A 25,335-nucleotide genomic window follows, 5' to 3' on the forward strand; every position below is an offset into this window, starting at 1 on the left:
AAAACTGGTGCAGTACATCACAGATATACATAAAACACAGTATGTACATTATATACACTCAAGCATAAACCTGGCAAGAATGACTGATAGGTTTACCAAACCCTCTGAAGAATTCAAACACAATCCAGAACATAAGAAGCAGACTATTAAGGTAATGGGGGCGCCCCAGGGAAAATGACCCCACAGATAATCATCTCAAACTCTTGGGGCCCATGTTAGCCCAGCCCTTCTTCTACCACCCTACACCAACTCCAGTAAGAACAAAGTTCTTAAAATAGACAGAAATCTTACCCTCAGCAGCTCTTTTAGGTACCATATAACTCAACATCAGCCTGGTTAGAACAACAAAACAAGTATGTGTGATGAAGACAAAGAATGGTACTCTACTTCACAGGCAATAAAATGCTAGCATTTAAAAAAAAAAAAAAAAACAAAAATGTTATGAATTTAGTTTTCAAAAATCCTGGAACTTAAAATTTCAGACAGCTAGTCACATAAAGGAGAAAGCTAACCAGGAAAAGGAGATTGCAGTAGAAATGCTTCAGGGTTATACAAATGGGACTGAAGTCCCTGTAAAGAGATTCTGAATACACTATGAAAAAGTTCAAGGACAAGTTACAATTTTACTTTTAACACTAATAGCAAATAAAACCTAAGGGTAAAGTCACAATTTAAAATCATTAACAACAACAACAAAAAATCATTAACAAAAGACTTCTTTCTAGATTATAGCCATAATGCATTTTAAGTTATCTCCTACCTTTTTTTTTTTTTTTTTTTTTTTTTTTTTTTTTTTTACAGATTTTATGAGAGAGACACAGAGCGAGAACGGGTGCATGTGAGAGAGATGGGGGTGGGGACGGGAGGGGGGGCGGGGGAGGAGAGGGGGAAAAGGCTCCTCACTGAACACGGAAGCCTGAAACAGTCTAGATAGATCCCAGGACCCTGGAATCAAGACCTGAGCCCAAGACAGACAGACACTTAACCATCTGAGCCAGGCAGGCGCCCCTATCTCATACTATTTTTTAATATAGTATAAACAAGATATGAGTATAAACAAGAGTTAATAAGCATGTGGACTTTTAAAATGTCAATAAGGACTAAGTATACCTTCTAAGCCAAAAAAATTTCATGCAGTGAAAAAGTGAAGGCAATCTGCTTTCCCTAGAGACTAAAATATGCTACTTTCACATAGAGACAATGTTCTAAAACTGTCAATCCACAGAAGAGAGCAAATATTTTCAAATCATATGTCCCATAAGATAATTGTATCTAGAACATATAAAGACTCAACTTAGTAATTATTAAAAAAAAAAAAAAAAAAAAAAAAAACCCAAACTTTAAAATGGGTCAAATATCTGAGCAGACATTTCTCCATAGGAGGAGGTAAGTGGCCAATAAGCCCACAAAAAGATAATAACAGGAGGGAAATGCAAATCAAAACTACAATGACATAACCACTTCACACTCACCAGGATGCTATAATTTAAAAAAATGGTTAATGGTAAGAGGAAGGTTTTGGAGAAATTCTAACCGTTGTACACTGCTGATGGGAATGTAAATGCTACAGTTGCTTAGGAAAACAATCTAGCATTTCCTCAAAAAGTTAAAAACAGCACTTTGACTCCTAGGTATATATCAAGATATATGAAAACCTTATGCATGATGCATATTTAGAGTAGTATTGTTCATAACACTTTCCAAAGCAGAAAAACCCAAATGCCCATCAACTGATGAATGTATAAAATGTGCTAATAACCACAGAATACAGTATCATTCTACAAAAAAACTAAGTTGAACACTCATACATGCTACAGCATGGATGAACTGTGAAAACATTATGCTAAGTTTAAAAAAATGCATATTTTATGATTCCATTTATATGAAATGTCTAGCATAGCAAATTTATAGAACGATTAATGGCTAAGAATGCTGAAAGAGGAGATATGGGACTCATGGCTAATGGGCTCAGGTTTATTTCCCGGGTGATGAAAATATGCTCAAGCTGATTGTGATTAAAACTTCATAATTTTCTTAGTATACTAAATAGCACTGATTTTTTTTTTAAGATTTTATTTATTCATGACAGACGCAGAGAGAGAGAGAGAGAGAGGCAGAGAGACACAGGCAGAAGGAGAAGTAGGCTCCATGCAGGGAGCCTGATGTGGGACTTGATCCCAGATATCCAAGATCACACCCCAGGCTGAAGGCGGCGCCAAACCGCTGGGCCACGGGGCTGCCCAACAGCGCTGGATCTGTACACTTTGCACTTTGATCATGGCCAAAAGGCCAAGAGTCCATGAAGTTAGATACATTAAATGAGTGAATTATAGGTATACAAATTTTTAAAATTAAAGTATAGCCAGTGATGTTACGTTAGTTTTCACAATTACATACAAATTGTGTACAAATGTATACAAACTATGTATTAATGTGGTTTTTAAAAAGCACTGTGGGGTACAAAATACAAGACAGGAATACATTCCAGGATCACCATGGATGCCTGAAACCACAGATATTACTGAAACCTAAATGTACTGTTTGTCCTATACATATATAACTATGATGAAGTATAATTTATAAATTAAGCACAATAAGAACTGAAGAATAGCAATAAACAATTATAACAATATATTGTAATAATAGTTATATGAATATGGTCTCTCTCAAATTACCTTCTTGTATTGTCCTCACTCTTTACCCATTACCTGTGAGGCGAATGTCGTATGCATCATGACATAGCGCTGGCTACTACTAATCTTTTGGCAATGTATCAGAAGGAGAATCCTTTGTTTCAGGGTCATGGTTGACTATGGAAAGTAAAACCATGGATAAAGAGGAACTGCACAACAAATATAATCAAATAATTTTATTCTTATCTAATCCTTGAGGTAGAACTTTTTTTTTTTTTAAATAACACAAATTCAGTTCATTCCCTGCTGCCCAATAAAAAGCCACACTTCTTGCCTCCGTTAACCAGCCTATTTAAGATGATTGCAGAACCATTTGAACAAAGGCACAGCCCATGTACACTCAGGAGCCAGGGCATGTGCAGTCTGGAATCTGACCATCACCAACCTGAGTTTACTCAATTCTTAACTACCCAGGAATACTGTGCAACCCTCAGTAGTTTTTAAAGCAGCATTTTCAAATTTCCAAAACATAATGTAGATTTAACTTTTCCCAACTCCCAACTGCCTTCAGCTTAAACCTCTTTTGTTAATTGAGTAAAGGGTCTAAATTCCTAGTATTCACACTCATTTTTGAGAAATGCCTTGCTTTCTACTATCTGCAATGACACACAGTTTGAAAAGCACGTATGGAAAGATTTAAGAATGATTCTCCATTCTGACTGGTGCTCAGTGGTTGAGCAGACATCTGCCTTTGGCTCAGGTCATGATCCCAGGGTCCTGGGTTTGAATCCTGCATTGGGCTACCCAGCAGGGAGCCTGCTTCTCCTTCTACCTACGTCTCTGCCTCTCTATGTCTCTCACGAAAAGAAATAAAATCTTAAAAAAAATTTTTTTTGAAAGAAAAGAAAGAAAGAAAGGGCTCTCCAGTTAACTGTCTATGAACTGGCCAGAGTCATTATTTCATAAAAATAAATTTGATTTTGTTACTCTTCGATTTAAACTTATAGTGGCTCCATACTGTTTTTAGAATAAAAGCCAAATTCCCTGGTAGGATGTAGAAGGCTAGCCCCAAATTTTGCTTACTTTTTCAACCTCATATCTCACTACTCCTTGTCTAGATAAGTCTTTCTCCCTGCCCCCCTTAGGGCTCCTGGAACATGCAGTTCTCTTCACCTATGACGCTCTGGTCAAAACTGAGTACTCCTGCAATGGCCCACTTTATATATAATGATACCTACTTATCTAAGCTTATTTTCACACTGCGTATCTTGCCCCACCATACTCTAAGAACTCTAAACACTATGGCTACATCTTATTTAGGCTTTACAAAGCATTTGGGAGAGTGGAAGACACAAGCGGTATTAATCATGTCTTAATACCCATCATGCATTAAAATTCTTGGCAAAAACAAATAAATAAAAGCAACACCACCTCATGTTTGTTAAATAAATAATTGAGCAAGAACATCTGAGTTGGGGGGAATTCCAAAAGGCAGAAAAAGAAGACAACTGAAAGGGAAGAGTTAAAGTTTTGAGCCTGGAGTATCTTGAAGATACCATGGACTTAACAGAAAGGAAGATTTAAGAAGACCTATCTGGGGATCCCTGGGTGGCGCAGCGGTTTGGCGCCTGCCTTTGGCCCAGGGCGCGATCCTGGAGACCCGGGATCGAATCCCACGTCGGGCTCCCGGTGCATGGAGCCTGCTTCTCCCTCTGCCTATGTCTCTGTCTCTGTCTCTCTCTATCATAAATAAATAAAAATTAAAAAAAAAAAAAAAAAGAAGACCTATCTGGACAAAATGAGGGAGTTTTGGCTTCAGAAATATTTTACACATAATGTATCAGCCAAAAAAGTGACTTCATATTTTTTCAAAAATGGCTTAACAATGTATGACACAATAAGTTGTTAATTATCCCGAAGGAAAGGGAAAACAATCCAAATTTTATATAATGATTCAAATACTTTTCATCTCTGAAATCTTTTTTAACTCTCAGTACAAAAGGCACAAACTGAATAGTTGTACCTAAACCATGAAGTCTTATATATACCATCTAGAATACCCTCTACATTCATGCCTAACACCAGCTTTAATCTTCATTCACTTTTAAAGCTAGAGATGACCCCTGAACAACGTGGAGATGCTTCTTCTAATACTTAGAAGACCAATGTACATATCTGAGGATCTACTCTTTCATATAAAGCAATCTATTCTGGCCCAATTTAATAGTAAAACGTAAAATGTTCAATTGCATTTAAAAATAATGGCCTGGGAAGTTAATGAAAAAAAGTACACATCTAACGGTTTCAAGTATTTTCAAGCAAGATTTGTGCTTCAATGGTATATTCCGTGTTGCACTAGGCAGTATGAGCAATACTAAAATCATTGATGAAAAAAATAATATAAAAATAAAAATAAAAAAATAAAATCATTGATGAATAGGATAATAATGAAAATAAGTGGTTTGGTTTTTAGTATTTTGTTTATTTGAGAGAAAAAAAGAGTATGCATGCACATGAGTGGGGGGAGGCAGAGGAAGAATCCTGTGCAGGCTCCACGCTGAGCCCGATTGCAGGGCTCAACCGCACAACCACGAGACCGTGACCTGAACCAAAATCTAGAGCTGAACACTCAACTGACTAAGCCATCCAGGCACTCTAAAAGTGGTTAACTTTTAAAAGATAATTTTAGATATATTTTAAATATGTTTATCAGCAACCTCTTCAAAGATTTCTAAGACCATTCTTTGGGCGGGGGGTGAGTCTTAATGATGCACAGGCAAAAAAAAAAAAAATTGGACCTCGGCTGACCCTGTTTTGTGTTTCATTTTTTTTAAAGATTTATTTATTTATGATAGACATGGGGGGGGGGGGTTGGCAGAGACACAGGAGGAGGGAGAAGCAGGCTCCATGAACCCGGCGTGGGACTCGATCCCGGGACTCCAGGATCACGCCCCCAGCCAAAGGCAGGCACTAAACCGCTGAGCCACCCAGGGATCCCCTGTTTTGTGTTTCAGTAGGAATAAAAAAGGGAAGCTCCAAGAGGTAATGGTTTGAGCATAATATAATCAATTCTAACAAAATTCTACTGCCTTAAGAATTTTCTTTATTTCTCTGGGCAGTGAAATTTTCTTAATAAAGCTATGAACCTTACAGTACAAAAAATTTTAAAGACAACAAGGAAAGTCTAATGTCAGCCTCCTTTTTGTTTTAATAGTGCACTGCTGCCTACAGCCACAGTGATGCTTTGAGAATACCTCATAGGTCTAACGCCTCTATTAGTGGCAACTCAAATGGTCGGCCCCATCATGATTGTTACGCAGTCTCACGGAAACACTGAAAAATTAACAACTGCCTGCAGTGTCAGAAAAATGCCAGTCTTGTACAAAGATAAAAATCAAGTAGCAAAATCTTTTTAAATTTTATGTATTTTTTGATGGTTTTCATTACCTCTTCTTTTAGTGCATGTTTCCTCTGTTCCAAACAGATCTCTTTCGCTCTCATCATCTGTAGAGTCTCCTTAGAAACCGCATACTGGAGTTTTTCCATACGTTCTGCAGCTGCTGCCCATGATGCTTTACCAAATTTCTTCTGATCTGCTCGCATTCGATCATACACAGCTAGCAATAATTTTTTAAAGAGACATTAAGACACAAGACAATGTGATACTAAAGAATTTGAAAGTTTTAGATCTCACTGACCACAGTTAAATATAAACATATGAATCCTACTCCTTTAACTTACCTGCAGCAGCCATAAAATATAACAACATATTTTAGATTCTTTAATCTTCAATAGGTATCTTACATTATCATCCTCAGAAATAACTTCGTGAAGATAAAAACTGAGTTGTCAGATTTTAAAACTTTAAAAAATGTTCTTCCACATGTTCAGTGTTATTAAATTTCAATAGTTTTATACATACTATATTCTATAAAGGTTTATACTTTTTCCTGGATATGTTGATTGAAATCAGAGTCCTAACTATTTAAAATTATTTGAAATTATTTAAATGCCTGTGTTGAATCTTAACCTTCTGAGCTCCTTCAAAAATATTTTAACAATCTGACGAAGTAATAAAATAAATCCTAGATGTTAGCATGGAGGCTTATTCTAAAGTTAGAGTTTGAGCAGTACAACCAAGTCCAAAGGAAAACACCCAACTTCCTCTCCTACGCCCCCCAAAGGAAAAGAAAAAAATAACTTTTTATTTGTCACAACAGCAATCTATTTCAAGAGACACGTCTTTTTTTTTTTTTAATTTTTTTTTAAATTTATTTATGATAGTCACACACAGAGAGAGAGAGAGGCAGAGACAAAGGCAGAGGGAGAAGCAGGCTCCATGCACCGAGAGCCCGACGTGGGATTCGATCCCGGGTCTCCAGGATCACGCCCTGGGCTAAAGGCAGGCGCCAAACCACTGCGCCACCCAGGGATCCCTCAAGAAACACTTCTTGACAATAAAATGGCTGCTATCTTTCTGAGCTAAAGAAGTTTATCACTGATTGTGGTACCGTAGTGACTTATCCTGGGACCTCTACAATTAAACCAACCATCCTATGTCCAACCACTTTAATAGGTCAGAGACATACTTAACGTGAAGGGGGAAGGCAATCTGATTGGTATGGAATGCAATCTTTAAATTACTACACATGCACTAGTATCTTTTATATGTAAGAGATAATCTTCTACTGCTACTATTTCCTAATCATCTAATTCAAGAAAGGTATCTCAGCAAATCTTTGTCTTGAAATCTTAAATTTGTTTTTATAATAGTACATGTATATACTTAAAAATTAAACTCTACAGGCAGGCATCTACTGAAAAAGAGCAGTTTCTCAGGTCAGCTCACCCATACCCCTTAATCTCAGTGCCCAGATGCAATCAGTTTTTAACGTTTATGGTTGTTACTTCCATATAAAAATACTGCTGTTTCTCAATTTACAGTCTTTAAAAACTGTACTTGAGTTCCTATTATAACAGATGAGGAACTGTACTGACTTATACTCTTCTCTCAATATGGTTAAATTAGTTCTTTCGGTTTGTTTTTCTGTGGCCTTTAAGTGCTAACATAAGGGAAGTAATTTTTCAATGCATAATCTTGCTCTGAATCTCAATTTTAGGTTTTCTAACAAAATCTACTCACTGGTTGAATATCAAATGACTTTGCCTTTATAAATTCTACCTATCTGGGCAGCCCTGGTGGCCCAGTGGTTAAGCGCCGCCTGCAGCCTAGGGCGTGATCCTGGAGACCCAGGATCGAGTCCCACGTCGGGCTCCCTGTACGGAGCCTGCTTCTCCCTCTGCCTCTCTCTGCGTGTGTCTCCCTCTGCCTGTGTCTCTGCCTCTCTCTGTGTGTGTCTCTCATGAATAAATAAAATCTTTAAAAAAATTTTTTTTTAAAATTCTACCTATCCTTGAAAACTGTATTATAATAGTTCTGCAACCTTAAGATCAATATAGTAGTACAATGTAGGAAAAAAATCAGAGGATTTGGAGTCAAAGAGATAAATTGTCAATTCCATCTGTAACTGACATTTAACTTCTGGCAAGAACCTTCATTGTTCTGGAGCGCATTTCCCTTGCATGCGAAAAAAGGAAATACAGCATCTAGCCCAAAAGCTTTTATGGAAATTAAATGAGAGAATGTTATTCAAACGTCTCTTCCACTTCACATGGTACCACCATTCTCCTGCTCTCCACTAAGTGTCAGCAGTAGCTTCCTGTCCTAATTCAGTCTCATGTTGTTACCTGTCACAAGAGCTAGCCGACACTGTCTTCTAATACCTTGGCTAGAACATAGTCTTACAGTGTTACTCTCTTCACATGGAATTATTTTCCCCAACAGTTCTGTAATATGACAGTAATAAAAAAAACTTTGTGAATGTAAAATGCTTGGAATACCCCTAGAACACTACTGGGATAGCTCTAGAAAGATTATTCTCTCCCTCTGCTAGCAAGAATAAAGATTCCTGCTAAGTGAACCATTCACATTGTAAGGATAACAACTCTATAATAGTGTATGATGATTAGTATATGTGTAAAAAAAAAAAAAAAAAAAAAAAACTCTGAAGGCAACGCAGTTCTGGTATTCACAAAGAATCATGTTAAATCTATTTTTTAAAAGCTTAATATGCTAACATGTATATTTGTCAGAAATTAGCCCATTTAAGATGTTTTTGAAAGCTAAGCAGGAATAGGGGCAGCTGGGTGGCACAGTCAGTTAAGCATCTGACTCTTAATTTCAGCTCAGGTTGTGATCTCCGGGTCATAACATCGGGCCTTATGTCCAACTCCACATGCAGCACAGAGTCTGCTTGAGATTATCTCTCCTCCTCCTTTTACTCCTCCTCCTCATGCTCTTTCTGCCCACCCTCTAAAATGAATAAATAAATCTTTAAAATAAAAGCTAAGCAATAGTAGGTCAAAATTCGGTAACATCTGGCTCTGTTTAAGAAGAAACAAATAAAATAATGGCATGTTTTACTCTTCCTAAAAAAAAAGAAATAAGAAAGCAACCTTTTAATGGGAAGCAGCATAAAGCCACAGAGAGACCTTCATTCTGTTTCTTTGATATGTAGGGGAAGGTAAAAAGGAAAATTAAATGGCCAAGCAAGTATCTCTGAGTTCAAAAAGGCTCAGCGGTTTAGTGCCACCTTCGGTCCAGGGCTTGATCCCGAGGACCTGGGATTAAGTCCTACGTTGGGCTCCCTGCATGGAGCCTGCTTCTCCCTCTGCCTGTGTCTCTGCCTCTCTCTCTGTATGAATAATAAATAAAATCTTTTTTTAAAAAAAGCTTCTTGCTAAGATAAAGTCACCAGAAGTGAAATATAAAGAAGTCTACAGTGATTCTAATGAGGCATATGGAGCCCTATAATGATGGCTGTCATGTACAAAAAGGTGTTGCTTAAAATTGGAGAAGTATAAAATAAGGGCAATCAACAGAACTGTACACAGCCAGAACTATGAACCATATAGAATACATACAAAATTAATGCAATTATGTAATAAGCCATATACTTAAAAATTGAAAGAAACACAAAGGGGTTGCATAGGTAATAGGATTACAGATAACTATGTAGAGTTCCCCCACTCGAATATCCTAAATTTTCTATAATAGTTATTATATTTTTTAATAAATTAATTTATTTGAGAGAGAACAAGGAGAGGGGCAGAGGTAAAGAATCTTAAGCAGACTTTCTATTAAGCAAGGATCCCGATGTGGGGTTCAATCTCTCAACCCTAAGATCATGACTTGAGAGGAAATCAAGAGTCAGACGCTTAACTGAGCCATTTAGATGCCCCTATAATAGTTATATATTTTTAACCGTAACGCAATTTTTTTAAAACATTAAAGAATGCATCTAGAAAGTAGACATTAAACCAAATGCCTTACAGTCAGTCGGGAAAGTCATCTTTAAGCTATTATTTAAGTTTAAGGAAACAATATTTTAATGCACTGGTTTTTTTCTTTTACATTTTTAAATTGTCATAATGCTCTAAGGTGAATACCCATGAGCGAGATTACTGGATCATATGGTAAGCATATCTTTAACTTACATAAGAAATTGCATTCATTTTCCAGAGAGACTGTATAATTTTGCATTACCACCAGCAATACAAGGAGGGTTCTTGTTACTCAGCATCCTAGTCTGCCCTTGGTTTTGTATTTTTTTATTTTAGTCATTCTAATAGGCATGTGTTGGTATTTCACTGTGGTTTTAATTTGCATACTAATGACTGATGGTCCTGAACATTTTTTTAGGTGCTTGTCACCTTTGTCAAAGAATAAATGGCCATGTATTGTGAACTTATTTCTTATTCTGTCCCTTCCATTATACCATACCACAGTGGCTCTATAATTTGTAAAGTAATTTGTAAAAGTCAGGCAATGTGATTCTGTTTTTCTTTCTTTCTAAACTGTTTCAGGTATTTTAGTTCCTTTGCCATTCCAAGTAAATTAGAATCAGCCTGTTTATAACCTACATGGAAAAGCCCTGCTTTTGTACAGTGTTAAATCTATAGATCATTTGAGAGAACAGACATCATTACTTTGCTGGACATTCCAATACATGAACATAACATGTCTATCCATTTACTTACATCTCTGATTTTTTTTCATCATGGTATGTAACTGTAAGCATATAAATCCTGTACATGTTTTGTTAGACTTAATATAAATGGATTTTTTTTTTTTTTGGAATTGTTAAAAGATTTCTATTTCCAACTATTCATTGCTTATATAGATAAATAGAACTCATTTTTGGGTGCTGCCTTATTTCCTATTAACCTGAGAAAGTCACTTGTTAGTTAGAAGAGTTTTTAAAAATAAATTTACATAATTACAAATTTAATATAATGTTCAAAATAAACATCATCTAAAATAGGAACCATTTTATTTCTTCCTTTCCGACTATATGCTTTGTTTTCTTGCCTTATTACCACTAAGATTTATTTTATTATGTTGAACAGGATAAGTGCAAACATTCTTGACCTTTTAACCTATTTTATGGGGAAAGCATTCAGTCTTTCACCATTAAATGTGATGCTGGCTATGAGATTTTTGCAGATCTCCTTTATCAGATTAAGGAAGTTCTTTTCTAATCCTAGTTTGCTCACTGTTTGCATCACACACAGCATGTTGTATGTTGTCAAATGCTTTTTCAGCAACCGTTTTTTTTTTTTTTTTTTTTAATTTAAAGCTTCTCAAACTCAGCACTTTAGACATTCTGAGCCAGAAAATTCTTAGTCCTAGGGTGGGCTGTCCTATGTGACATAGGATGCTTCATATAATCCATGGCCTCTATTAGATACTAGTAACTCTCAGTAGACAGCCCAAAAGGTCTCAAGACAGCCAAATGTCTTTTTGTGTAGCACAATCACCTCTAGTTAAAAACCACTGTTGTAACCTTCAATGTGGTAGATTACATTGATGTTCAGATAACATGATTTTCTTCGATCAAGAAAAACCCGACTTACGGGATCCCTGGGTGGCGCAGCGGTTTGGTGCCTGCCTTTGGCCCAGGGCGCGATCCTGGAGACCCGGGATCGAATCCCAAGTCAGGCTCCCGGTGCATGGAGCCTGCTTCTCCCTCTGCCTATGTCTCTGCCTCTCTCTCTTTCTCTCTGTGTGACTATCATAAATAAATAAAAATTAAAAAAAAAAAAGAAAGAAAGAAAAACCCCACTTGGTCATAGGTTTTTGTCAATATGTAGGTGGGATGCTGATCTGTAGGGTTTTTTAGTACTGTCTTTGTGGAATTTTGGATTTAGGATATTGCTGATGTCATTTAATAAATTCAAATTATTTCTTCCTCTTCTGTATTTTGGAGGAGAAGCTTGTAATACTATATAAAAGGATTTTGTAAAATTTGCCAGTGAAACCCTCTGGACCTGGAGAATTCATTTGTGTGAGATTTTTAACTACAAATCCAATTTCTTGAAAAGTTAAAGGAATATTCAGGTTATTAATTTCATCTTGATTTGTTCATAGTTTTTTTTTTTAAGATTTTATTTATTGATTGATGAGAGATGCAGAAAGAGAGTCAGAGACATAGGCAGAGAGCGAAGCAGGCTCCCTGTGGGGAGCCCGATGTGGGACTCTATCCCAGGACCCTGGGATCAAGACCTGAGCCAAAGGCAGATGCTTAACCACTGAGCTACCCAAGTGTGCCTATTCATAGTTTTTTGTTTTGACAAAGATCTGTTGCATTCTATCAAGACTGTTGGATTCATATGCATATAGTTGTCTACAGTATCCCTTTTAATGTCTGCAACAGAATATCCCATCATCATGTGTTTTTATTTTTCAAAAATACTTTGAGATAGAAAGAGCACAGCAGGGGCAAGAGCAGAGGGAGAAGCAGGGTCTCCGCAAGCAGGGACCCCTAGGTGGGGCTCAATCCCAGAATGCCAAGATCATGACCTAAACCAAGGACAGATGCTTAACTGACTGAACCACCCAGGCACCCCTTAATATGTTTTTAAAGATTTTATTTTGAGAGAAAGAAAAAGCATGAGTGCAAGTGGGGGAAGGAGCAGAGGGAGAGAGAGCAGCTCAAAGAGACTCCAGGCCCAGAGGGGAGCCCATGACAGGGCCAGATCTCAGGAACCTGAGATCATAACCTGAGCTGAAATCAAGAGTCGGACAGTCAACTGACTGAGCAACTCAGGTGCCCCTTAATATGGGTTTTCAATTAAATAAATACTTTTGTATTTAAATTGTACATAAGAGGAACAGAGGATAAAAAAATGGTGGCAGGTAACAGATGATGTGATTTTCAAAATTCCTTAATGACAGGATACCATTGAGCACCTGGGTGGCTCAGTCTGTTAAAATTCTGCCTTTGGCTCAGGTCATAATGATCCCAGGATCATAGGATTCAATCCCACATCAGGCTCCCTGCTTAGCAGGAAGTCGGCTTCTCCCTCTCCTACCCTCCCCCCCAACTCATGCTCACGCGCTCTCTCTCAAATAAAATATTTAAAAAGGATGGGATACCATCTTCCTAATAAAATAAAACTGGAGAAGCAAATAATGTGATTTACTCAAAACTTCCTAAGTACTGCCCTCATGTCTAGCCAAATATTTCAGGAACAGGAAAGATGGGATGCATTAAACTTGACTGATACTATCTATGAGTTTTCAAAGTAGCAATGAGCATCATAAAAAGAAGCCTTTTCTACCTTCTGTGCACAAAATCACTCACATCAATATTAAAAAGTTATAACTGACTAGAATTAAAACAATTCAAGAAAGCACTTACAAACATTAAATGCTAACCATAATTCTACCTCTTTGAATCATTAAGTCCAAGAAACAAAAAACATTTACTCAACAAAAAATCACATGATCACTAAAAAGTTAACTACTAAATTTCACTTTGTTCAGAAATGAAATATTTAAGCATCTCAACACATTCTATATCCTATTTATCACAAAACAGGACCAAAGGCTTGAAAATTAAAAAATAAAACCTATTAATAGGAGTACTATCCTTCTTATCACAGAAAGTAAACACAACACCCAGAAGAGAACTGAGAAATGTGTAGAACCTAGATGATTTTAAAAAACAAAACAAAAAAACCCTACAAAACTTTCTGGAAGAAAACAAAAGACTTGGATAAAATGGCAAGATATATCAACTACATAATTTTTTCAATTATCATATTGACATACAACAAAACAACATTTACTCATCCCATGAATATGAAAACCCTCTTGTCAAATTCTACAGTATTGTCGTTCTGGTAAGAATTACATTACTTTGGGAAGAAATAATTTTTTAAGAATAGGATTATAGTACTATCTTAGAATAATTGACTATACACCCAAAATTTTTGAAAAATAATGAGGAGGGGGTAATTAATAAGCTGGGTAGGGCAGCCCCAGTGGCTGCAGCGGTTTAGCGCCGCCTGCAGCCCAGGGTTTGATCCTGGGGACCCTGGATGGAGTCCCACGTCGGGCTCCCTGCATGGAGCCTGCTTCTCCCTCTGCCTGTGCCTCTGCCTCTCTCTCTCTCTCTCTCTCTGTGTCTCTATGGATAAATAAATAAAATCTTTTAAAAAAAATTAAAAAAAAATAAGCTGGGTAATACATTTCATTATGAAGCTATTGTCATTACTCAGAGCATAAGAAAAGGCTTATCCAAGTAGATGAAAGTATGTCCAAATATATGAAAGGACTTTAGTGTTTTTTTAAAGATTTTATTTATTTATTCAGGAGACAGAGAGAGAGGGAGAGCGAGAGCCACAGGCAGAGGGCTCCATACGGGGAGCCTGACATGGGAATCAATCCCGGGTCTCCAGGATCACGTCCTGGACTGAAGGCAGCACTAAACCGCTGGGTCACTGGGGCTGCCCCGGATTTTAGTAGGTTTTAACTCTTTGGAGGAATCCAGAAACTTCAAAAAATATAAGTAACAATTTAAAGACTTTTAGAAAATCATTCTTAGAAGCTAATGGTCTTTACAAATAAATTTGTAAATAAAAAAAAGTTAAAATTTAGGAACGGATATTTGCAATAGATGTCCAAGTGTATAATAAAAATAAACCAATATAAGGATCTCTTATTCATTAAGAGAAAAAAAACCTACCAAAAAGTATTAAGTGAAAAGGATATGCAAATATCAACTATTACATTTTAAAAAGCAGTAGTCAGTCATAATGAAGGAAATAAAAATTTAAAAACATGATACTTTCAAACTATTTTTATTTTTTTAATTTTTTAAATAACAATGTCAAATGATGCTAAAGAATCAAAGACAGCATTCTTCCTTGGTACACTGGCATTCTGAAGGAATAATCTGCTTCAAGTACAATTTCTAAGGAAATGTGGATTTGCTGAAGGAATAACCTAAATGCTAAACTATGTTAATGTCAGGCAGATCATGAAAAAATGAATAGCAGTGACTTTAAACTGCTACTGAAGGATTTCTGTGGCCATGTGTGGAAGAAAATTGGAAGGAATGGACCTTCAGAGACCTTGCCCTAAATATCTCTTCATTTGGCTGATCTTGATTTGTATTGTTTAAAAACTGTAATTCTCCTAAGTATGTGCTTGCCTGAGTCCTGTGGATCATTGTAGCAAATGAACAAACCTAAAAAGGCTGTGGGAACCCCAAAACATGTCATTATTTGGTCTAAATGTGGGCAGTCTCATTGGGACCTGGGCCTTTAAGCTGTGGAATCTATAACTGGTTAGTATCAGAATTGAATTAAGCTACACTAACACTCTATTGCTAGTTTTTAAAGGTGAAGAATATGTAAATACATGCCCAAAAAAGATTGAAAGGATCTACCATAATTTGCTAATAGTGATCTTTTAACTACTAGAACTATGAGTAATCTTTATATATTATTCTATAGAACTCCTGCAAACATGAAATACTTAACCCACTCATTTTCAAAAATATCTAACAAGGATAACTATACTAGGAAACTCACCTTTTTGTGCTTTTGCTGTTATTTCAAAATATTTGACAGTAAGGTCTTGAATAGACAGCACAGCCATGTGAGCTTTTCGCTGCCAATCAGCATCTTCTTTCTGTAGACTTTCAATTCTCCGGGGACCGAGATAATCATTCTCCATAGAAATCTTTAGAGAAAAAAAGAAAAATTAAGAAGCCCACTTCTTTCTTTCTTCATTCCTTAAATATTCACTGAATTTAGATATCAGGCATTATGCCTAAAACAATATTTTTCTCTTGCTCTAGAATACAAGTTATTAATTTACAAAATAAGTAAATTAACAATGTTAAAGCTATCAGATGCAAAAACTGGTTCCCAATTCCTCTTTTATCTTCTATCTTCTTTTTCATCATCCCCTCCTCCATATATAAACAAAGGACATACAGCAAAATGTTAGATGAGGAAATAGATTTCCTCCTTAGGATAATTATATTTTTAGATTAAAAATTATTTGTGCCATTAAAATACTTTTACAACTGACATAAAATAATTGAAAACTCAAATTTTAAGACTGAGAATTTACGAAAACCAGCCCATCTATCAAAGACCTCTAAACAAAAGTAACAGACAAAAATAACTTATTTGCAAGAGGGCGCCTGCGTGGCTCAATCTGTTAATAAGCGTCTGCCTTCAGCTCAGGTCATGAACCTAGAATCCTGGGATCCAGGCCCACATTGGGCTCCCTACTTAGGCAGAAGTCCACTTCTCCCTCTGGCCTCCCCACAACCCCCGGCTCGAGATCTCGTCTCTCTCACTCTAATAAATAAGTACATTCATTTAAAAAAAAAAAAAAAAAAGACTATTTTGCGAGAGTTACAACTGAAACAAAAGGACAAAGGAGAGTTGAAAACCAAATGATGGACAGGGATGTACCAGGTGAATGCTATAGTAAAATTCACAGTACAGACAGTATTAATATAAAAGTATATAAAATTACTACACAGGTATGTTTAACATGGAAGAAAGGTGAAATCCATAAAGACTAGCAACAGATCCTTTGTGCCCTCTATCCTGCTTTATCATATAGTAAGAAAAGACAGCCTAAAAATTCAATGAGAAGTGAGCATCTTATTAAGATGATGAAAAAAACAAAGATAGATATTAACCCATGCCTGGCATACTACTAAAAAACTAAATATCATGAGCCACCAAAAAAAATTGTAAAAAAGCTTCACAAGTAGAAATAACACAGGCTGCATTCTCTAAATGGTGCCATAAACAGATTAAAAGAACAGCCTTACCCCAAAATGACACGTTAATCCAGAAAATGTAACGTAGAGGAAGGTAACATTTGGTTTTGGCCTTAAAAAACAATATACTGCTAGCTCCTTAAGCTAATGAAGAAGCTTCCAGATAGAGATGGAAATATATGCAAGATCACTTAATACAAACTCAGCTCACAATTGAGCAATTTATAAGAAGTGTTATAAATGGACAAAATAAGCAAAGCACAAGGAGGGATCAAGAATGACTATATAGGGATCCCTGGGTGGTTCAGTGGTTTAGCACCTGCCTTCGGCCCAGGGCGTGATCCTGGAGTCCCGGGATCGAGTCCCACATTGGGCTCCCTACATGGAGCTTGCTTCTCCCTCTGCCTCTCTGTGTGTCTCTCATGAATAAATAAATAAAAATTAAAAAAAAAAAAAAAAAGAATGACTTATAGGAGCATTTGGGTAGCTCAGTTGTTTAAGCAACTGACTTCAGCTCAGGTCATGATCTCAGGGTCCTGGGACAGGCTCCACGCTTAGCAAGGAATCTGCTTCTCTTTCTCTCTCTGCCACTCCACATGCTTGCTCACGTGTGCACTTTCTCTCAAATAAATAATATCTTCTATTAAAAAAGAAGAAGAATGTCTAGAAAAAAAATATCTAGGGGTGCCCGGCTGGCTCAGTTGGTGGAGCATGAGACTCTTCATCTCAGGGTTGGCAGTTCGAGTCCCACACTGAGTGGAGATTTTTTTAAAAAGTCAATAAAATCTTTTTAAAAATTTGCATATAGAATTTCAATTTTCTCAAAAAAGTAAACAATGAAGGAGTGGCTAGTTTCAAAGGGGAGACCATCAAGATGAAATCAAGGATTTCATCTTATATATGATAAGTCTGATTTTGCAAAGGTCATAACTAGAGATATGTATTTTGGTAGCCTTGACACAAAGATGACATTTAACAGCCATCAGAGTGAATGAGGTTATCTAAGGAAGTCATGAAAAAGGCTCATACTTGAGCCCTGAGCTGAGCCCACACTGTGAAGAATAAACTATAGAAACCAAGCCAGGGTAACCCAAGTGGCTCAACGGTTTAGCACCGCCTTCAGCCCCGGGTGTGATCCTGGAGACCAGGGATCGAGTCCCATGTCGGGCTCCCTGCGTGAAGCCTGCTTCTCCCTCTGCCTGTGTCTCTGCCTCTCTCTGTCATGAATGAATAAATAAAATCTTTAAAAAAAAGAAAAAAAAGAAACCAAGCCAGAGGAAGTGGGGACACCAGTAAAGTATGGAATCACATAAGGAGCAAGATTCAGGAGAAACTGACCCTGTCCAATACTACTAAGGTGTCAAGTAGGATGACATCGAGTACCCGCAGATCTAGTGGGTACTCTAGTTCTAGAGTATAAGCAAATTTCCTTTTCCTATTAACTCCCATCACATTTCAGATCCTAGTTCAATTACTAGTTCTTGGAAGTCTTCCCTGACTTCTCATTATAAACTCTTCAGTGTAATACAGATAACTTTCCTTCACAGCACTTACCATAACCATTTAAGATTTTGTGAACTTGAAATATTAACTGTTTCCCACTTTGAAAAAGTTCTATGAGAGCAGAGAATGGATAGGTTTGTGTGTTGGTGGTTTGTTGGGTTTTTAAATTTTGCTTCTCACTAGCATGCTGCCTGGCATGAAATAGGCAATCTAAAATATTTCCTAAATGATGGAATTAAAAATTCGCTCTGTACCTGTTTTTAATGAGAAGAAATGCAGACTTGTTTAAATAAATACTCTGAGAGATCTGAATGAATAGAGGAAAAAGGGTGGTGCTAGAAAGGACAAAGCTTAAGGGTAGACCCTTTGCTTTTTGTTTTATTTTAATGGGAGATCATGGAATAGGCTGAGAGGTGATAAAAGTATCTAGCAAAAGGAAAACATACAGATGCCAGGAAAAAAATGAGGCTAATTATAGTAGAAAGGTCCTTATAAGAAGGACATGGGAAATGACAGGATTTAGAGTACTGGTATACAGGATATGCTCTTGGTATATGTAGGCATAGTTTCTCTGTGGCCATTAAGAAAGTCAAGTTTTAGATTTGGTAAATGGATGGGGAGGAATTCCTGTTTGAAGATCTCCATTTTCCCCTGTGAAAAAAGCATCCAGATATGAATAGTTTGGTACAGGAGAATGGAGGAGAAAAGACACGAAATAGCTGTTTTAAGATAGTACAAAGACAAACCATTCAGAAAAATGCACTAAGTAAATATTTTCTTAGAAAATAACCAGGGGAAAAAAATTAAAAAAAAAAAAAAAGAAAGAAAGAAAGAAAGTAATCAGGGCTGGGGCCTGGGTGGCTCAGTAAGTTAAGTGTCTGCCTCCGGCTTAGGTCATGATCTCAGAGTCCTGAGATCAAGTCTCACATGGGGCTCCCTGCTCAGCGGGGAGTCTACTTCTCCCTCTCCCTCTGCCTCTGCCCCTCCCCTGCTGCTTGTGTTCTCTCTTCTCTTCCTCTCAAATAATCAATCTTGTTTTAGAAGATTTGATTTATTTATTCATGAGAGACACCAAGAGGCAGAGACACAGGCAGAGGCTCCCTGCAGGGAGCCCGATCTGGGACTAGATCCCAGATCCCAGGATCATGCCCTGAATCAAAGGCAGACGTCCCAATAATCTCTTAAAAAAAAAAAAAAAACCTAAAAAAAAGTAACCAAGCTTAGTGTGGTCATGGCACAAACTCATATAATGCTAGTAGATCTATAAATTGATGAAAAACTTTTCTGGCAAGTATTTTATGGTACCATACTCTTTGAAGATATTTTTTTAAATACCTACTTTTTATCTATTTAAGAAAATACTTCCAAAGAGTAATAACCAAGGATATTCACTACAAAGCTGCTTAAAATAAAGGAAAAAATGTATCAGATATATCGAACAATAGACAATGTTACAGATAATACATCTATAAAAATACAATTCTATACAAAATTAATGCTTATGAATTTCTAATAACAAAGGAAAATGATTATAATATTAAGCAATGACAGATCAAATCATAGACATGATTTCAACTATATAAAACATTTGGTTTTGGCCTTAAAAAACAATATACTGCTAGCTCCTTAAGCAAATGAAGAAGCTTCCAAATAGAGATGGAAATATATGCAAGATCACTTAGTACAAACTCAGCTCACAATTGAGCAATTTATAAGAAGTGTTATAAATGGACAAAATAGCAAAGCACAAGGAGGGATCAAGAATGACTATATAGGGATCCCTGGGTGGTTCGGTGGTTTAGCACCTGCCTTCGGCCCAGGGCCCAGGGCGTGATCCTTGTTTCTCCGAAACAAGAAAATATGTACAATGTATTACTGAGGTCATTTGTCGTTAGATTATGGGTAATTATTTTTCTTCTGTTTAAAATCTGTACTTTCCAAATCCTCATTATGTATGTATTGCTTATACTGCTTTTATAATCATGAACCAAAAAAATGTTCTCTCTCTTCTTTGGGTCACAAACTATACCAACTAGACAAAACTAAAACACATTATCCCAGAAGTTTCCCTCTTCCTAGTCAAGCAAACAATGAGCTCTTGTTTTCATATAGGAGGACCATCAAGAGGCAAAATTGTGAGACTTATTTTTTTCCCCTAGTGTGTGTGGGAGGGAGGGGAAGTTGAGATATGCTCAGAACTTAAATGCCCTCCTTAATAGTTGGAAAACAGAATTACTTGAGCTCTACTTCTGGTATTATAAAAATAGTGCATAATTAAGTCAGTAAGAGCTTAGATTCTTGATATCATATTCCTTACTCACCAAGACTGGAATTTTTTTAATTCTCACAAAACAATTACTGTATCTCCAGTCACATATTCCAAGACCCAAATTACATGATACTACTGAATACGGTAGCTTTTTTCTTCCTTTTTGATTTTATGACAGCTAATATTTGGAATCTTTCAATTATATAATTTGAATAAAGAGCCCACTGTACTAGGTGCTTCAGGGGATATAATGTAAGGTACACATCTTCCTCCTAAGAAATTTACAATCTAATTGGAGGATAGGGTAAGCAAGGATAATGTGATGTAGAAATCTGTCTTCAAATTAGGAGACCTAGCTGTGCTACATATTAAGTGTGAGCGCTATGACACAATCATTTATAATTTAATTATTCATTTCAGCATCAGTATTATACTAGGCTTAATATAGATCCCTAACTATTAGACTTCAAATACCTTTCTTTTGGAGGCACCTTGGTGGCTCAGTGGTTAAGCATCTGCCTTTGGCTCCGGTCATGATCCGAGTCCCAGGATCAAGTCCCTTCCCCCTCAGGGAGACTGCTTCTCCCTCTGCCTTATGTCTCTGCCTCTCTATGTCTCTCATGAATAAATAAGATATTAAAAAAAAAAGAATATACCTAAGATACTATGCGATGTACCAGCTATAGAGGCTGCAGTATTGAGTCTGGGAAGAAAATTTCTAATGGGAATGATAAGTAAATTCTTAATGAACAAGGAGAATTTTATCTAGGTATTAAAAATAGTTAAGAGTGTCTCTATAGGGGGATCCCTGGGTGGCTCCACGGTTTGGCGCCTGCCTTCGGCCCGGGGCATGATCCTGGAGTCCCAGGATCGAGTCCCACCTCAGGCTCCCTGCGTGGAGCCTGCTTTTCCCTCTGCCTGTGTCTCTGCTTCTGTCTCTATTTATCTCTCATGAATGAATGAATAATCTTAAAAAAAAAAAAAAAAGAGTGTCTCTATAAAAAGAAAAAAAAGTATTTTAAGACCTTCAAGGTAAATGACACGTTTGGTAAGAAAAGAACACATTTAGCTGTTTAGCTCAGGATGTACCTTATTGAGGTTCAAAACTGTAGAGGGCTCTAAAGGAGGGGTATGATTGATAGATACATATGGAATATAAATGGGGAAGTAGAACCACCCAAAAGGCCTACTGGAGGCAAGAATTAACCTGAGCAAAAGACTAGCCTAGAGGCAGCTAAGTTCAGTGTGGTAAGGGACAGAACAGTCCAGCATGTCTGGAGTTTAGGTAAAACAGATAAAGATAATGGAAGATAAGACTAGAAAAGGAGGTTGTGATCACTATTAGGAGGCCTTAAAATGTCACGCTGAATTTATAGTTTGAGGCAATAGGTAACCACTGTGAGATACTAAGGAGTCAGTGGCATATTTAGACTTTAGCTCAGATAGGAGGACTCAGAAGACTTGTTTGCTATCTAACAAAACCATCGAGGTTTGTGCTTTGTTGTGATTACCTCTGATTTGTAAATATTCAAGTTAAAAGGTTTAAGACTAATATTCTTAAGTGGGGACCAGAAATTTAGTAAATTGAACACTACAGCCAAATTTTTAACTTATTCAACACGTTATGATACACAACTTTTCAATGACATGATTAAATCTTGTACACTTTCTTTTTTTTTTTTTTTTTAAAGCTTTTTTTTTTTATAATTTTTTTTTTTTTTAATTTATGATAGAGAGAGAGAGAGGCAGAGACACAGGCAGAGGGAGAAGCAGGCCCCATGCACCGGGAGCCCGACGTGGGACTCGATCCCGGGTCTCCAGGATCGCGCCCTGGGCCAAAGGCAGGCGCCAAACCGCTGCGCCACCCAGGGATCCCAAATCTTGTACACTTTCAAGGACTTATTGTGCCTAAAATCTTAAACTAAATTAGTAGGGTTTTTTCCCCCCTAACTTCAAAAGTCTAAAGATATAATATGAATTCTTGTTCATCAGTTCAAGTTCATCCTTAGGCCTTCTAATGCTAGGGTTAGGGTTCTGTGAACCACATCTAGGCTTTGCTGATAGAAAGGGCTAGAGGAAGGAGAAGAGATTTGCTTCTTCTTATGTGTATCACCTGACTTTCCTGTTCGATGTTCCAATGAGCATCATCGCAGACTTATTTCATCCCAGCGTATGCAGGCCCTTCCTGAAGCAGTTCACAGAATCCAGTTTACAGTTCATCGGCCTTAGCAGAAGTAGCCTCACTTTCTGCTCACCCTCCCCTGCAAGACAAACCAACACCAGCCTGCCCATTCCCAGAAATCTGGGTCTCTCCTTTGAGCTGAGACACACCAGCCCTTGACAAGCCATGTTGCTTTCCCTGGACTTCAGCTCCACACACAGTCCATCCTCCACGCTAACTAAAGCTTTAATAATTACCATCTCTTTCCCTGTGTGCCACTAATCCCAGAAGTGGTGGCTGTTTTTACAACTGTTAGCTCTGATATCTTAGAGTTGCCTTCTTAACCATCTGGTTAACAACTTTATATCAAGTTAACTATTCTTTGTATTAAATTCCCCCTATTGAAATAACTGGTTTACTTTTCCAATCAAACCCCTACAGACACAACCATGGAATAGAAATTTAATAAACAGGGATCCCTGGGTGGCTCAGCGGTTTAGCCCCTGCCTTCTGCCTAGGGTGTGATCCTGTAGTCCCAGGATCAAGTCCCACATCAGACTCCCTGCATGGAATCTGCCTCTGCCCCTCTCTGTGTGTCTCTAATGAATAAATAAAATTTAAAAAAAAAGGAAATTTAATAAACACCAAAACAGTGTTCAAACTTCAAAAATCTTAACTCAGATCATTAAATAGAAATCTTTTCTACTTGGATGCCTAACATTGTACAGATATGAGGAATCTTGCATTATGGCTTTTTATTTATTTATTTTTTTTTTTTTGCATTATGGCTTTTTAAAGAGAACAAATTAAAATCTGCTTTTAATTATTTGAGGAAAACTTGTACTTTTTTACTGGATTATCTTTACCTTCACTGTAAAGGCACATTCAAATATATGCAACACAAACATGCTCTCTATGCTTTTTTTAATGCCGTTTAAATGACCTCTGAAACTCAGTAATTAATGGTACAGCCAACTTATAAAAAAATGTTATTACAGTTTATTGTACCTAAGACATTGAGCCAGGATACTAAGTTCCTTTCCTAACTTGGCAAGTCTGAAAATGTACAGCATTGGTCAGCTGGATCATGTGCTTAAAAACAATGACATCTCTGTTTTCAATTTCAGAGCTAGAAAGAAAACAGTGCCTGTTTTTAAAATGGAAAAAAGTATGTGTCAGTTTAGGTAGCTATAGTGAGACTAATAAATACAGATTTCTTGGCATCAATTACCTATTATGAAGTACATTACTTCCTTGGATACTGGGGGTTTTTTGGTTTTTTTTTTTTTTTTTTTTTTGGATACTGGTTTTTATATGAGAAACCTAAGTGTTATTCCTGTCTACTGTCGGGTTAGTGGGTGAAGAAAGAATTTAAAAAACCCTCCAATTCTCAGGTGAAAGAGATGGCAAGATAAATTTGTATATACTGATGTAGTAGTACCTTTTGTGTAAATTTTCCAGGCCCAGGCATCACCCAAAGGAGACTATGATTAACAAAATGACATGATCAGGTTTGGAAGTATCTATGTGTGCATTTTTTGTATTCAAAGTAAATCAATATTCTCAAAAAAAGTGTGAAATATATTTTTTTAAGATTAGAGAAATCTGGGGTGCCTGAGTGGGTCAGTCAGGCTGGGGTGTCTGACTCTTGATTTCAGCTTGGGTCATGATTCCAGGGTGATGAGATCAAGCCCTGTGTGAGGCTCCATACTTATTAGCAGGGAGTCTGCCTGAAATCCTCTCCTTCTCTCCTTCTCCTCCCCGCACTCTCATGCATGTTTTCTAAAAATTAATAAATCCTAAAAAAATAATAAATAAAAGTGAGAAATCTAAAGCCAAGGAATTCAACGAAAAAATGGCTCAGGTAAGAGAAAAGTAGCTTAATGTAAACTGACAGCACTATATAGTTCACAGTTGGCATGCAATAATATACAGTGGTCCAATAATGTAACAGTCACACTGTGTACAAAAGAGCCCGATGAAGGATGCAGAGCGTAGAGACTGAAAAGCCCATGTTTTGCCACATCATGTGTACTGCTGCAGTTGCTCAGAAGAAGGCCCTTTTCTAATTTGTCTGCTATAATAGAGGCTGGAGAGTATATATACTATATGTATAATATGGAGAGTTTTACATATATAATTATATAATACACACTATTAATATAATAGTACTTATATCTATTTCACCAGATACCTACAGATTTCTTGGTCCTGGGGAGAGGAAGGGTGGAAGAGCATATTTAAGATTCAATGAGGAGATGACTGGCAAAATGAGGCGCCTGGCTACAAAGGGGAGAGAAGAACTGAGGATGCCTTCTAGATTCTAGCTTATTTCTTTCAGCAAGTACTAAAAGCCGGCCAACGTGTTTGAACTGCTTTTAGCTAATAAACAAATTAGTGGGCCACTCAGTAACTAACCCTGACTCATTAATAGGCTGGGTTTAAAAATCTAGACAGAATCTAGTTTGAATCTCACTCTGTAGTTGTGAAACCTGAGGCCCAGAGATCATAACTTTGAGTTCAGTGTGTTCAATCCCTTAGTGGTTTTAAGTTCTTTTAAACTTGTGGTTCTCAAACTTAAGTATCCATCATCATCACCTGAAAGACTTGTTA

At 37.0% G+C, this 25,335-nt stretch overlaps 1 protein-coding gene across 2 annotated transcripts in view; it reads right to left on the reverse strand.

Annotated features, from left to right (window-relative positions):
- Positions 1-25,335, reverse strand: part of JMY (junction mediating and regulatory protein, p53 cofactor) — a 105,268-nt gene that overhangs the window by 34,229 nt on the left and 45,704 nt on the right. For both annotated transcript variants that reach the window (XR_003131947.3, XM_025437037.3), the window contains exons 3-4: positions 15,576-15,726; positions 6,081-6,250 (exon numbers count right to left, since the gene is read on the reverse strand). Coding sequence is in view for 1 of the 2 variants with exons in the window: in XM_025437037.3 (XP_025292822.3) it covers positions 6,081-6,250; positions 15,576-15,726 (321 nt within the window). In the remaining variant the exon portion in view is untranslated. The remainder of the gene's footprint in view (positions 1-6,080; positions 6,251-15,575; positions 15,727-25,335) is intronic.

This window comes from Canis lupus, chromosome 3, assembly GCF_003254725.2.
Source record: "Canis lupus dingo isolate Sandy chromosome 3, ASM325472v2, whole genome shotgun sequence".
Classification (NCBI taxonomy): Eukaryota; Metazoa; Chordata; class Mammalia; order Carnivora; family Canidae; genus Canis; species Canis lupus.